This window comes from Myodes glareolus, chromosome 13 (genome assembly GCF_982192425.1).
Source record: "Myodes glareolus chromosome 13, mMyoGla1.1, whole genome shotgun sequence".
NCBI lineage: Eukaryota > Metazoa > Chordata > Mammalia > Rodentia > Cricetidae > Myodes > Myodes glareolus.
The window spans coordinates 37,405,900-37,418,663 of NC_142038.1; the positions used below are offsets into that span (position 1 = coordinate 37,405,900).

The 12,764-nt window shown below is 40.5% G+C and overlaps 1 protein-coding gene across 2 annotated transcripts; it reads right to left on the reverse strand.

The window, feature by feature from the left end:
• Positions 1 to 3,209: 3,209 nt before the first annotated feature.
• Positions 3,210 to 8,924, reverse strand: Fam170a (family with sequence similarity 170 member A). 2 transcript variants are annotated; one of them, XM_085676549.2, is made up of 4 exons: positions 8,634 to 8,924; positions 5,790 to 5,936; positions 4,204 to 4,959; positions 3,225 to 3,319 (listed from the first exon to the last, which is right to left on the reverse strand). In XM_085676549.2, exons 1-4 carry the CDS (start codon positions 8,701 to 8,703, stop codon positions 3,225 to 3,227), a joined length of 1,068 nt encoding a protein of 355 aa, XP_085532675.1. In that variant the 5' UTR covers positions 8,704 to 8,924. The 2 variants fall into 2 exon arrangements, with proteins under 2 accessions (XP_048275579.1, XP_085532675.1); XM_048419622.3 differs by lacking the exon at positions 5,790 to 5,936 and having other exon boundaries at positions 3,210 to 3,319; positions 4,203 to 4,959.
• Positions 8,925 to 12,764: the final 3,840 nt, after the last annotated feature.

Genomic DNA, 12,764 nt, shown 5'->3' on the forward strand with positions numbered 1-12,764 from the left:
TGACATTTTGGTCTAGCCACATACAAGTTCTCAGGGCCTGGGCAGAATACAGCCACATTCTTTGTCAGACTAAAACAGGAATGGCTTCCAGGCCAGTTTATAATAGAATCTATACCCACACGCACACCAAACATCTCATGAGCCAAGCCTCCACTATCCACGTTTCTCTTGATATTCCAGTTTTCCACCACAATGGTCCATTAATCTCTGCTTATAATAGTATTTCCTCTTACAAATTGGTTCCAAAGCCTATGAACCACATGGTCAGATTCATCCCAACAATAACCCAACCCTCCACAACAATTTTCTGTATTAGTTACTTTCCCCATTGTTGTAACCTGATACATGATGCGAAACAATATAAGCAAGCACAGCTTTATTTTGGCTTGCCTTTACCTTTCGAGGGGATCACTCCATTGCTACAAGGAGGCCATGGCAGCAGGAGATGGAAATGATGGTAGTAGGAAGAGGCCTTCTTGTTACGTATTACATTACAGTCTAAGAGCAGAGAATGAACAGGAAGTGGGATCTGGCTGTAAAGACTCCCATTGACTGACCTCATTCAGTGGAGCTCCTGAATATTCCACAGCATTCCTAAACCACCACCAATCTCAAATTCTAAATCTCTCCCTCACTCCTCCCCGCCGCCACACACACATCTTTTCTTCTTCTCTCCATCTCTCTCTGTAGAGCTAAGATCTGAAGGTTTGTTTAATTCTGAAGACTGTTTATCCCTAGCTTTTCTTCTTCGTTGTATCTTTTGTGAAAACCATATTTGTCTGCTAAGACAAGAGGAACAAAATAAATAGGCTTTTAATGAAGGACTCTATGATCACAGATTTAAAATTTGATCTACAGCTATGGGGATCATACCATTCAAACTCCGCTATTATGCCTAGTTCATTACTATATTGGTAGTAAAGCAAGTGTCTGTATCTTTGTTTCTGTGTGTGTGTGTGTGTGTGTGTGTGCATGTGCATGCATGCATGTGTGTGTCTATGTGTCTGTGTGTGTGTGCACGTGCATGCATGCATGCATATGTGTGTCTGTGCTTCCTACCTTCTTAATATTTGGTTTTCCCCAAAGTAGTTTTTCCAGAGAGAATTCATTCCTTGTAGCTCTCTAAGTTTTTGGTTACTCTTATGTACTGGAGTTCTTTTTTGTACTAAGTTGTTGAAAAAGACTATTATCTTTATGCTATAAAGATAATATAACCTTCTTGTTAAACTTGCTATAACCTTCTTGTTAAACTTCAGTCTTTAGTGTGTCTTTCTGTACATTAAACCTGTGAACATATTTTTTTTTCATTAGTGATGGTGAATTTTTCTTTTGTCCCTTACTTCCTTCTCTGACAGCAGTATTTCTAGTATGTTATTTGATTCTCTCAACTTTGTTGACTTTGAATCTTTAGAAGAGAATAAAATTCAGAAGGAGATGGAATATGAAGAATGTTCTTTCACCTGAGATATGACTACAGTGATGACTTTTCTCCTGGCTATCAGGCCTTTGCTATGGAGTAAGCTTTGCAAATATTTACACAAAGGCTATATTTCCTCTCCCTTAAACCACCCCAGTGAGATCTTCCTGGAATCATCAATGTCAGAATTTGCTTGGGTTTTTTAGAGGTAATTTCCCTAAAATTATAGAAAACCTCTTGAAATGTGTTCACCAGGAATTACTTGCTCTAGAGCTAGCCTACACTCACCCTCCAGGGATTCATTAAAACTATCACATAGGTGTTTATAAGACACTGAAGACTGTAGAGGCTCTTTCTTAAAGCTACGAAATCATTGTGTGCCTCAGTAATGCGCTTACCTCTCCAAATGGCCTAGAGGAGATTTACTTGGTAAATTCAGTTTCTCTAAGTCCAAGGAAAGTTGAACTTCAATTTGTCCATGTCTTTGTTGTTAATTTGAGAGTGATGACTCCGAGGGTCCCTGTTTATCAAGATATAACTAGAAAGTCTTCATTCAAGCATTAAAATCAAGGCAAAATTTTCGCTAGGATTTTTTTTTTGTGGGTTTGTTTCTGAGTTTGTTTTTTATTTTACTGGGAGGAGGGGGTGCTATTGTTCTTTTTTTCTTTCCAATACAATCTTCCTTTGTGGTGAAATGATGGAGTGTATTAGGATGTTTTGATTCCTTCCTTGTTATTTTTGGTTTATCTAGTACATATTTTTGTCATTAAACTTCCAAGAAAATATCTTTTGATTATAAAACTATTTTTGAAATACTAACAACTTAACATGGCCATAAAGAATAGGCACAAATGAGCAAGAGAAAATATACCAAACAATACCAAACAATGCAATCTCTACCTTCTCCCATTTTGAATTGTAGATTTCCTTATTATTTTGCGTTGCCTGTCTCATCCCTCGTGGTGTAGTTACTGCTTCGGAATTGTCTAGGTCTTTAGTCTTTATACTAGAGTCTGAGTGGCTTACTCACTGCTTATCTCTCAGTAGAACAGCTTAGAGTATTTTGTGTATTTGCTTTTACTGGTGAGTTTTACAGCTTCCCATGTTTCTTTCTTGCTCATTAAATGTTTTTCTTAATGTTCTAAGTGTTTCTTAATGTTTCGTTTGAAGGATTTAGCTTTCTCTATATGGCAACGTATTTACTTCTTCATTTTTACGTAACAGCTTTGCCTGACATTTAGTCATGTTGACTGTCTTTCTTCTGCATTGTGTAACTCTGGTCCTGCACTTTTACCATGATGTAAAAACGGTAGGAAAAACTAGAGGCTCCAAGCCCACTCCAGGCCAGGAAAGGACTTCATACTGCTCTCATCTGCCCTCTAGTCTCCTTCTCTGCTCTGTTTAGATTCAGAGACATGCTACTGCCCATTACCTTGCAAAGATGGTGGACAAACTCACGACTTGCTTCAGTGTGGATATCCCTGGAGTCCCAGTGGGTAGTAGCAGTGGTTGTCTCAAAGGTGTTGGGGTCAGATTTTAAAAGACCAGTATAAGAATGAATAAGAAATAAAAATAAAATAAACATAAAATTTTAACTCATCTGGGTGAGAATGTGTGCTGAGTGGAAGATTTTCAAATGCGCAGGTACAGTCTCAGTCTTCAGGGCTCACAGTCTAAGACGGACATTTATTAATGTTTTAGTGAAACCCCATTGATCAGCTTCTAGAGATGGGTAGATGGGCAGCTAGATTGCTTTGCTAAGAATGCAATCAGGCACGGTTTGGAAAACAACCTTTATTGCATCTGATTATGTGTTTGACTGAGAGTTGGTCTTTTCCTCTTCCTTTATGCTAACAATACTCTGTCCACTTCCACTGCTGTCTTGATGCTCGTCTCTTCTTCCTGGGATGGAGAAAATAAATATAGTAGAACAAGAAAGATAAGAAACGCAATGACTGCTGCTAGTAGTTTACCCTTTCCTTTTATCTTAACTCCACAGTCAGGCACATACCACAGTGAGTTCATTGCCAGCTCCACTGCAGCAAACAGGTCTAGAACATGTGCAGGTTTCTTGAGACCTCACTTCCGTGTGGTTCCTTTTCTCCTCTCTACTGTTCCATTTTCCCCACAGGACTATTATGCCCATAGGCCAATGAGCTCTCAGCTCGGACTTAAGACCCAAACCGCTGATCCAACTGGGTCCCTGTCCTCTCTCCAGGCCATTCCTATTCCCTGAGGTTGTGCTGAGCTATCTGCCTAGGGGGACAACACTATTTCCAATTCAAGTAGAGGACTATCACGTAGGAACAGAAAAAGTTCCCAGTCAAAGCTCTCCAATTTCTCACTTAATAAAGGTCAGTTTCCCTAGGAGAACTGGGTGTGCCTCCAAACAGCCAATCACAGCCCTGTTCTCTGCTCTATAAGCTCCCTGTCCTATGAGGTTTCTATTCCTGCGGGCCTTACCTCTCCCAAGAGAAGGCCACCCCATCTTCCAGGATCCTCTAGCCCAAGAAAATTAGTTGCTGCGTGGAAACAAAAATAGGGATACTTCTTAAGGAGGAAAGATGCTCACTGCCGGCCCTTAGAAATGATCTGAACTTCCTGCAGGAGCTGGAAAGCTTGGGGCAAATCGCAACTTACAGTAATGTTAGATTCCTGGGCAAGAAGCAGAGGGCCTGGTTAATCCCCATCATTCCCAGAACTGACAAGCTCCCCTCTCTTCCTGACGGAGGTGCAAGCCTGCATTGGAGGGACAGATTGCCCAGCAGACCCAGCCCTTGCTCACTTCTGTCCTTTTGGAGAATCAAAAATACAGCCTGGACACTGACTCCAGGGTTTCTTCGCACCGTCTTCCTCGGTGGGCTGTCGCTCCTCAGCCTTCTCTTCCTTGTGTTCCTCTTCCTCCTTGTTGTTGTCCGCTCGCTGTTGCCGGGTGTGCTCTGATTCCACATTGCCAATTATCTGGGACATAATGAGATGGAAGACGTGGCAGCTGAAGCCCTCCTTGAACCCATTCTGCACATGCTGTTGGAGGCAATCTAAGGTAGTGTAGACTCGGCAGCAGGCCATGCACTTGTAGCCATTCTCAATGGTCACCAGTGAGTCAGGTGTCTTGGCCCTGGGTCTCTCTTCAACCACGGGTGACTCTGGCGGGCTCTCTAATTCTAGTCTTTCTTCATGCTCTTTCTCCTCGCCACTTTGTTCACTGTCCGACAGGAGGTTTCTGGTGGACACGTCCGAGGGTGGAGCACCTACCCACACACTCTCAGGAAGGGTGGCTTCTTCCATCCTTGGCTGCTTTTCTAGAGACTCTGAGGTTTCGCTTGTGTCCCAGGAGATAGCCACACCTTTTATCGCGTGCACCCGCATGTAGTATATTTTCATCCCCCTTTCATATCTGTTCATACACGGAGAGGACACACAAGTCTTATATGAAGGACAGGATGAGGAGGCAGGTTGTGAGGTCGCATCCGTCGCCTGTCCTTCTGGAACCTGGGCTCGTGATAATCCAGGCTTGGAACTGTCTTGTAAGTTCTGGGTTCCTGGCAAGTGAAATCAGAACTATGAGAACATTTTCAGAGAGAGAGTTGAGGGCACAGGAGTGAGAACATATGTGACACAGGAGATGTCTTGGGATGATATGATTGAACGGTGAGCTTTGATATTTACTGTTTGCTTCTGGGGTGGTGCGTATGCTGTGGTTTTTTGTGCACAGGGATATTAGCAGATGGTGTGTGCTAAGGAATGTGGAGTATGAAAGTGAGGAATGAAGACTGTATGAAGTGGAAGTAGAACGTGTATGTGGTGAGGATGGGATCTTGTGACCTCATTGCTATAGTATTTGTGCAATGTGGGCTATGGTGTCCAAGGACAGCATCATGTGTCCTGTGTGATACATTTTCATGTTGTGTCTGCACTGAGAATACACATATCTGTGTGGAGTATGACTGTGTGTTAAGTCAGTGAGTCTGTGCTAGGTAGTCCCCCTGCACTAATGTCTATGCTAAGCAAGTATGCAGAACTCTGAACACAATCCAAAGGCAGAAGCCACACAATTCTTCTAAAGGTGCTTGTCTGGTCCCTTAGTCTGATGTCCCAAGACCCAACCCTTCTTTTCACTGTTTCATGACTTCTTGTCATTGTGAAGCCATGGCTCAGGATCTCCCATACCAAGATCCAACTCCTTTAGGAGCTCTGAATTCTAACTAGGCTCCTCTACAGAACCCTAAGCACCCCCAACTTCCCTGGGCTTCCTCTCAACCTTACCCTTGAATCTATATGCCTTCTGCACTGCACCCTGAGCCCATACCCAAAGAGTTTTTACCCAAGAAGCCCCATACCCAAAGCGTGTCACACCCAAGGAGCTTCGCACCATTACTACGATGGATGAGCTTAGGTAGAGAAGAAACACAGGAGAAGTATTTGGAGGCAGAGGAGACCTCCCCTACCCCTGGGTTCTGGGCTTCAGCCACTCTAGTAGATTCAGGCTGAGGGACATCGTCTTGTGATTTTGAAATTTCTGAGAAAGGTATAAAAGACAAAAAGATATGGTGGTTGGCCATGTTTGTACGTCATTTACTTATCCAACAAATAATTACTAGTGTCTGACAGAATTGGCAATTAAGATTAATACACGTAGTAGAAATCTGACCCTAATGGATATTCTAGTACTTAATCACAGCCATAAATTATTTTTTTGGTGTCTTCATTAAAAATGTAAGAGTAGAGGCTGGAGAGTTTGCTCAGTTGAGAGTAGTGGGTACTTGTGCAGAGGCCCTGGGTTTGATACCGAGTGCCCACATCTTAACTCACAGCTGTCTGTAACTCTAGTTCTAGAGGACCCAATACCCTCTTCAGGTTTCTGCAGGCATTACGCATGCACATGATGTATAGACATTCATGCAGTAGAAAACAACAGAAACCTTAAAAAAAAACAATAAATAAATAAATCGAAGTATAACAGTGGTGTGTATAAGGCAACCTTTAATAAATGTGAGGTCAATATGGTAGAAGCAGTAGAAATATGGTCTCTATCTAGAGAATCAGCAGTTAGGAAATACATAGCCTTTTTGTGAGGCCTATATCTGTTAAGTATGTTTCATTCACTGAAGCAATATTTAATAAATAACTATTATGTATGAGACACTTTCCTAAGTGTCCATCTTTGAACTAGACCTTCCATTTTAATCTTGAAAGGCAGGCACTGATTAGAGATAAGTAAATATATATTAGGTCAGCTTATGGTAAGTATATAATGTTTAACAGATGTAGGAAACAAAAATATATGATATTCAATTAAATTAGAATTTTAAGTAAGTCACAGGCAGATTTTTTTAGAGTAAATATGTCCTATATAGCATTTAATACACATTCATTTAAACAATTATTTGTAACTTATCTGAAATTCAAATTTAAGTATAGTTTCTATTTTGTTTGGCAAACCTAATAAAAGGTACATATGATTCTGTTTTATTGTGATTTGCACAAGGCTTGCCTGTTATTATTACATGTGTAGGGTTCCTCATATGTGACATACTATACATGTAACTGGTTCTTACATGGTATTTAGGAATATCTTAAAGTATGCATGCTTTTGTGGGTCTCTCTCTCTCATGCACACACACACACACAGAGAGAGAGAGAGAGAGAGAGAGAGAGAGAGAGAGAGAGAGAGAGAGAATAGAATTTAGTGTGTGAAGACAAGACTGTCACATACACAGGCTGTGTGAATGAGAGGTAAGGAGATGGTGTGTTTGTATAGCTATGTGTTCTCAAAGTATGGAAGTAAGGGACATCTTTCTGCATCAGAGCACACAGGGGAAATGTGTGCCTATCTCACTGAAGACCCTTATGGGAGCTTTTATATATTACTGCATATACAGAGTGTCAGGCAAGAACAAAGTAACTTTACCTTACACACCTCATAGTTAGTAACACTCTCTGACACTCACACCTACTACTTCTCCTCCCAAAAAGGATACCGAGGCAAAACAGTTCTAAAATATAAGGGGAAATGGGGGTGTCAAAACCATTGCTTCACTTTCCTGTAACTGCCAGAGGGAATTTGACAGGGCTTCAAGCCACTCTTCTCTGGGCTCAGGGCCCAGGAAAGCTGTGGGGTTCTAATGTGGGCAAAAGTCTCCATCTGAGCAACTAGGTCAGGCTCCACTCTGCCCCACCTCCTACACCTGACAACCCTGTCACAGCAAGCACTTATTTTTTAATTGTGCATTTATTTTTATTTTATGTATATGAGAGTTTTCTCTGCATGTATGTATGTGCACCATTTAAATGCCTGGTGCCTGAGGAGGTCAGAAAAGGGCATCTGCTCCCCCGGAACTAGAGTTACCAGTGGTGGTGAGCCACTGTGTGGGTTCAGGGAATGGAACCCAGGTCCTTTTGCAAGAGTAGTAAGTCCTTAACCATTGAGCCATCTCTCCAGCCCACATGCCGTGTGTTTACTTGTAGTAATTGCAGTTATCATGCACCCTAGGATACAAGCCAGCAGCTGACAGTGTCATCTAGAGTCCGAGAGTCCTGGGGAGTTTCACCCCATCTTTTATGACCTTGGTCTCTTATCAGACTCTTTCCTTTCTTTGCATTGCCTCTGGAAAGTCTAAAACCTGAAAATCCACAGCCCTTATCGGACCACTTATAAATTCTTTCCATAAAGAAATAAAATCTTCATGGTCTCAATGTGATATCAACCCCAGACAAACTCCTAACCTTTCGGATAAGCATTTTATTTCTCAAAATATTTCTCAGGCCCTTTAACTCATTAAGCTACTCCTCACTCTTTCCTAGAAGGCTCGAAAACTCAGTTTTTCAGTAAGTTCCATCGCATCCCCAAGCCATTTTTCCACGGGAAAAAATAGAAAAGATTAAGAGATATGAAGTCAAAAAGGGATGTCTGAAAATCTGCACCTCGGAGTCAGACAGCTGGGACCCCAGCAATCTTGGAATTCATAGTCCAAACACCAGTGCCCGGAAAACACCAATGCCCAGGAAGGAAGTTTATAAAACAACACAACTGACTACCTTTCTGCCATGGGCATCTGGACTCTCTGTACTGTCTCACATCTCTGAAACCCTGGAGACAGATCTGGCAGCATCAGCTGATAGACGATCTATGCCTCCCTGCTTCACCTGAATCCTCCTCAATGCCTTCTTCTAACATCCCTTGTGCCCCAGGTAAGGTAAGGTGCCCAATACATACCTTCTGCCTTCTCATCCTCTTCCTTGTTCTCTTCAATTTCCAGATGTTTCCTCTTCTGTCGTCGTTTCATAGTATCTGCCCAAACAGTCCCTTGAAGGATACTTAAAGTTTTATTTCACCTTTTCCCTACAGCTTAACTGCCCCTTTTGACTTTTAGAAAATCCGCTAATACAAATTAAAAATAAGTTAATACAAATTTAAAAATAATCAACTCTCTTAACTGGCTGAAGAACTCAGATCACTTAATCGAACAGCAGCCCTGTCCAGCGTTCACTGCGCTGCATGGTGGCTGTTAAGGGTCAAAGGTCAGGAGGCCTACTAGAGGATTCTCAATGATGACATCAGAGCATTCTATGGACCTCAGTCTAACAGCCTCTGCAGCTTCAGAAACCCTCTTTGCAAGAACAATTCCTTTGCCCCAATGGAATCTCTCGAAGGAATTCAACTCTCATCTCTCTATTGTGGCAGAATATTTTTAGATGTTAACATGTTTCTATTTCATTTTTTTCTTTTCTCTGGTTATTTCACCCTTTTGCTTCTGCACTTAAGCAGAAAGCAGGCTTTGTATTGTTCATTTCTCAGAGCAGAGGTATTGTCAAAGCTGAAATTGTCTATAAATTGTGTCTAGAACCCCAAACTGCAGAAAAAAAAGAACACTGGACCAGAAATATAGCATAGGCAGAACTTTTTTTAGATTCACTCTCTTCTTACTTACTAATGGTGTGGAAAATACCAGTTATACCAGAGATACATGTAAGCTGTGGGAAAGAAAGGCCTTGACGTATAGCTAGGGAGATAGATACAAAAAAATCCAAAAGCAGACGATTGTGCTGTCCAAATAAGAGAACATGCCAACCTGTCCTACTTAAAGTACAAGAGCAATAGCAGTCCTAGGTGCTCTAATGGCCACCCTCGAAGTCAAAGCCCTGGATGATTTCCAAAGAGAGATGGGTGGCAATGCACACAAAGCAAGAACAGGACAAACGCTTAAACTGGCAGTTTAAGTGGCAGTGCGTGAGGGGAAATGGCACGCCGTTTCTTGCAGACAAGCTAGACTTTCTCCAGGAGTAAGGCGGCGAGACTACTCCTGCATCTAACACCCAACTACTCTAAATCGACCCTCAGGGAGCTGCCATGGCAACGCGTGGGCCCACGGTGGACTGAGGAGCCTAGATACAGGGCAGAACTAGTAGGATCACTAGCCATCCTCAAAATCAGACTATCTGTAGGTTTTAAGGAATCACAAAGTGATTTTTGTCCTGGAGAATATAGTCTGATATGGTTGTGAGACTAATTCTCTGCTAACGAAGAGCAAGAATGGCAAGGCTAAGATGGACAAGGGGAAAACCACAGAGAAAGTGCTTGATAATGTGACTCATAGCAAGGTATGTCTATACCATGTGGCACTAGTTTTCCTTCCAACAACAAACACGATGTCACAAATGCCTGTCAATATCCATGGGGAACTGGCTCTTAGATTTCCTGCAAATTAAAACATATACAAATGCTCAGGATTCTCAAATAAATGATGGCAAATGCCCATGTTGTACAGTCTTCTCTAGACAACGTATAATACACAGTCTGCTGCTAATAAGATGGAGATAGGTGTTATGACAAGCAAAAGTTGTCATCGGTGCATGTTCATAATTGACATCCATCTCTAGGAACCCAGAAGTATAGAGACTAAGTTGGACTTCTGTAGGATGTAAATGGACAGGTGACCACCAAAAACAATACCACTGCTCAAATAATGAAGCAGTTATAAAATTAATAAATAATGTCCAAGACTGAAAAGTGGTAAAACATAGAACTATGGCTCAGCATAGTAAATTGCCATTTTCCGCAAATTAATATACAAATTTGTGTAATTTCTGTCACAGACCCAGAATAATGTTTGTAGTTACAGACTTTTTATTTATATGTAAAGGCAAATGAACTTGGGTAAGTAAAACAATTTTGAAAAGGAATAAAAATTACCCTATTTTAGGGCATGATTTTCTACAATAATCAAGATTGTGTGAGATTGGTCAAGATATAGACATAAATCAATTGAACAGAATATAGATTGTACAAAGAAACATCTGCAAATATACCAAGTGATTTTTTACAAAACTGCAAGGTAATTCAACAGGGAAAAGATAGCCATTTCAATAAATGGTGCTGAAGCAATTGGATACCCATAAGAAAAAGAAATCAACAGCCATCTAAACTTCACACTTCATATAAAAGTTAACTCTGTGGACTGGTAGAATTGCATAAAATAGTAAGGTAATAAATCATGAACTTGGAATAAAATGACCCAACTTTTAGAGAAGAAAACGAGAAAGCTATCTTCAGAATCTGAGACATCAGTAACATACAAGGGTGTGTGCTTCAAAGTAAATTTCCTTAAGCCTAAAACTAAAAGCATAATCTATACAGTAAAAAAGATAGACAAATTAGACTGTATCAAAATTGAAATCACTTGTTAGGAAAGGATCCCATTAATAGTGTAAAAAGAGATCTATAGACCCTAATAAAGTATTTGTAAACTCTCTATGCAGCAAAGAGTTAATATCTATAATATAATGTTAAAAGTTTCAAAGTCTAGCACTTCACTAATCGAGTGAGAAAATGGACAAAAGGCATGAAGAAACGAATAACTGGGAATTAGAAGCACATAACACATAATCACGTGACATATCATTGCCTGCCACTCAAGATGTAGGACTCTCAGCTCAAGAAACACAACCTGCATGCCACCATGTCCCCCAATGATGATAATTAACTCCACCTTTGAAACTGTAAACTACCCCATTACATGTTTTCATTTATAAGAGTTTCTGTGGTCATGATGTCTCTTTATAGCTATAAAAGCCATAACTAAGATAGAAGAGAATAATCATTTTAAAGCCTAATGTAACTACAAAGTGACCCAGTAATTACCTTCTTGGGTGTTTACCCCCCAACGAAAGGAAAAGCCTATATATACACAAAAACAATCTTATTTTAAAATGTTTAAAACTGATAAGTTTGTATGGCAATTTTTTATTTTATTTTTAATTGTTTTTCTGGAACTATGTGTTTTTCTCTGCTTCCCTTCTATTCTCCCCACTCCTCTTCTCTCACATGAACTCCTCTATCCTAATTTACTCTTGTCTTTTTCTACTTCCCATGTAGATTAGATGAATGTATGTCTCTCTTAGGGTCCTCTTTGTTATCTAGGGTCTCTGGGATTGTGATTTGTAGGCTGGTTTTTCTTTGCTTTATGTCTAAAAGCCCCTTATGAGTGAGTGCATATGATATTTGTCTTTCTGGGTCTGGGTTACCTCACTCAATATGATGTTTTCTAGGTCCATCCATTTGCCCACAAATATCAAAATGTCATTATTTTTTCTGCTGTGTAGTACTCCACTGTATAAAATGTACTACATTTTCCTTATTCATTTTCAGTCAAGGGGCATTTAGGTTATTTCCAGATTCTGGGTATGACAAATAATGCTGCTATGAACATAGTTCAGCATATGTCCTTGTGGTATGATTGGACATCCTTTGAGTATATACCCAAAAGTGGTATTGCTGGATCTTATGGAAGGTTGTTCCCTAATCTGAGAAATCACCATACTGATGTCCAAGAAGGCTGGACCAGTTTGTACTCCCACCAGCAATGGAGGAGTTTTCCATTTACCCCACATCCTTTCCAGCATAAGTTGTCATCAGTGCTTTTGATCTTGGCCATTCTTATAAGTATAAGATGGAATCTCAGAGTTGTTTGATTTGCATTTCTCTGATGGCTAAGTGACTTTCAGACATCTTAGATTCATCTTTTGAAGTTCTCTGTTTAGGTCTGTACCCCATTTTTTATTAGATTATTTCTTGTTTTGATGACCAGTTTCTTGAGTTCTTTGTATATTTTGGAGATCAGCCCTCTGTCCGATATAAAGTTGGTAGCAATCTTTTCCCATTCTATAGGCTGCCATTTTGTCTTGTTGACCATGTCCTTTGCTTTATAAAAGCACCTTCATTTCAGAAGGTTCATTTATTAATTATTACTCTCAGTGTCTGTGCTACTGGGGTTATAGTTAGGAAGAAGTCTCCTGTGCCATGCATTCAAATGTACTTCCCACTTTATCTTCTATGAGATTCAGTGTG

Bases quoted from the DNA above. Each gene is read 5' to 3' on its own strand.
- Fam170a (XM_085676549.2), bottom strand. From the start codon at position 8,703: ATGAAACGACGACAGAAGAGGAAACATCTGGAAATTGAAGAGAACAAG. The intron at 5,937-8,633 runs GTATGTATTGGG...TACCTTTCTCAG, and splicing joins AGAGGATGAGAAGGCAGAAG to AAATTTCAAAATCACAAGAC. The intron at 3,320-4,203 runs AGTGAGCAAGGG...TCTCCATCCCAG, and splicing joins TGATTCTCCAAAAGGACAGA to GAAGAAGAGACGAGCATCAA.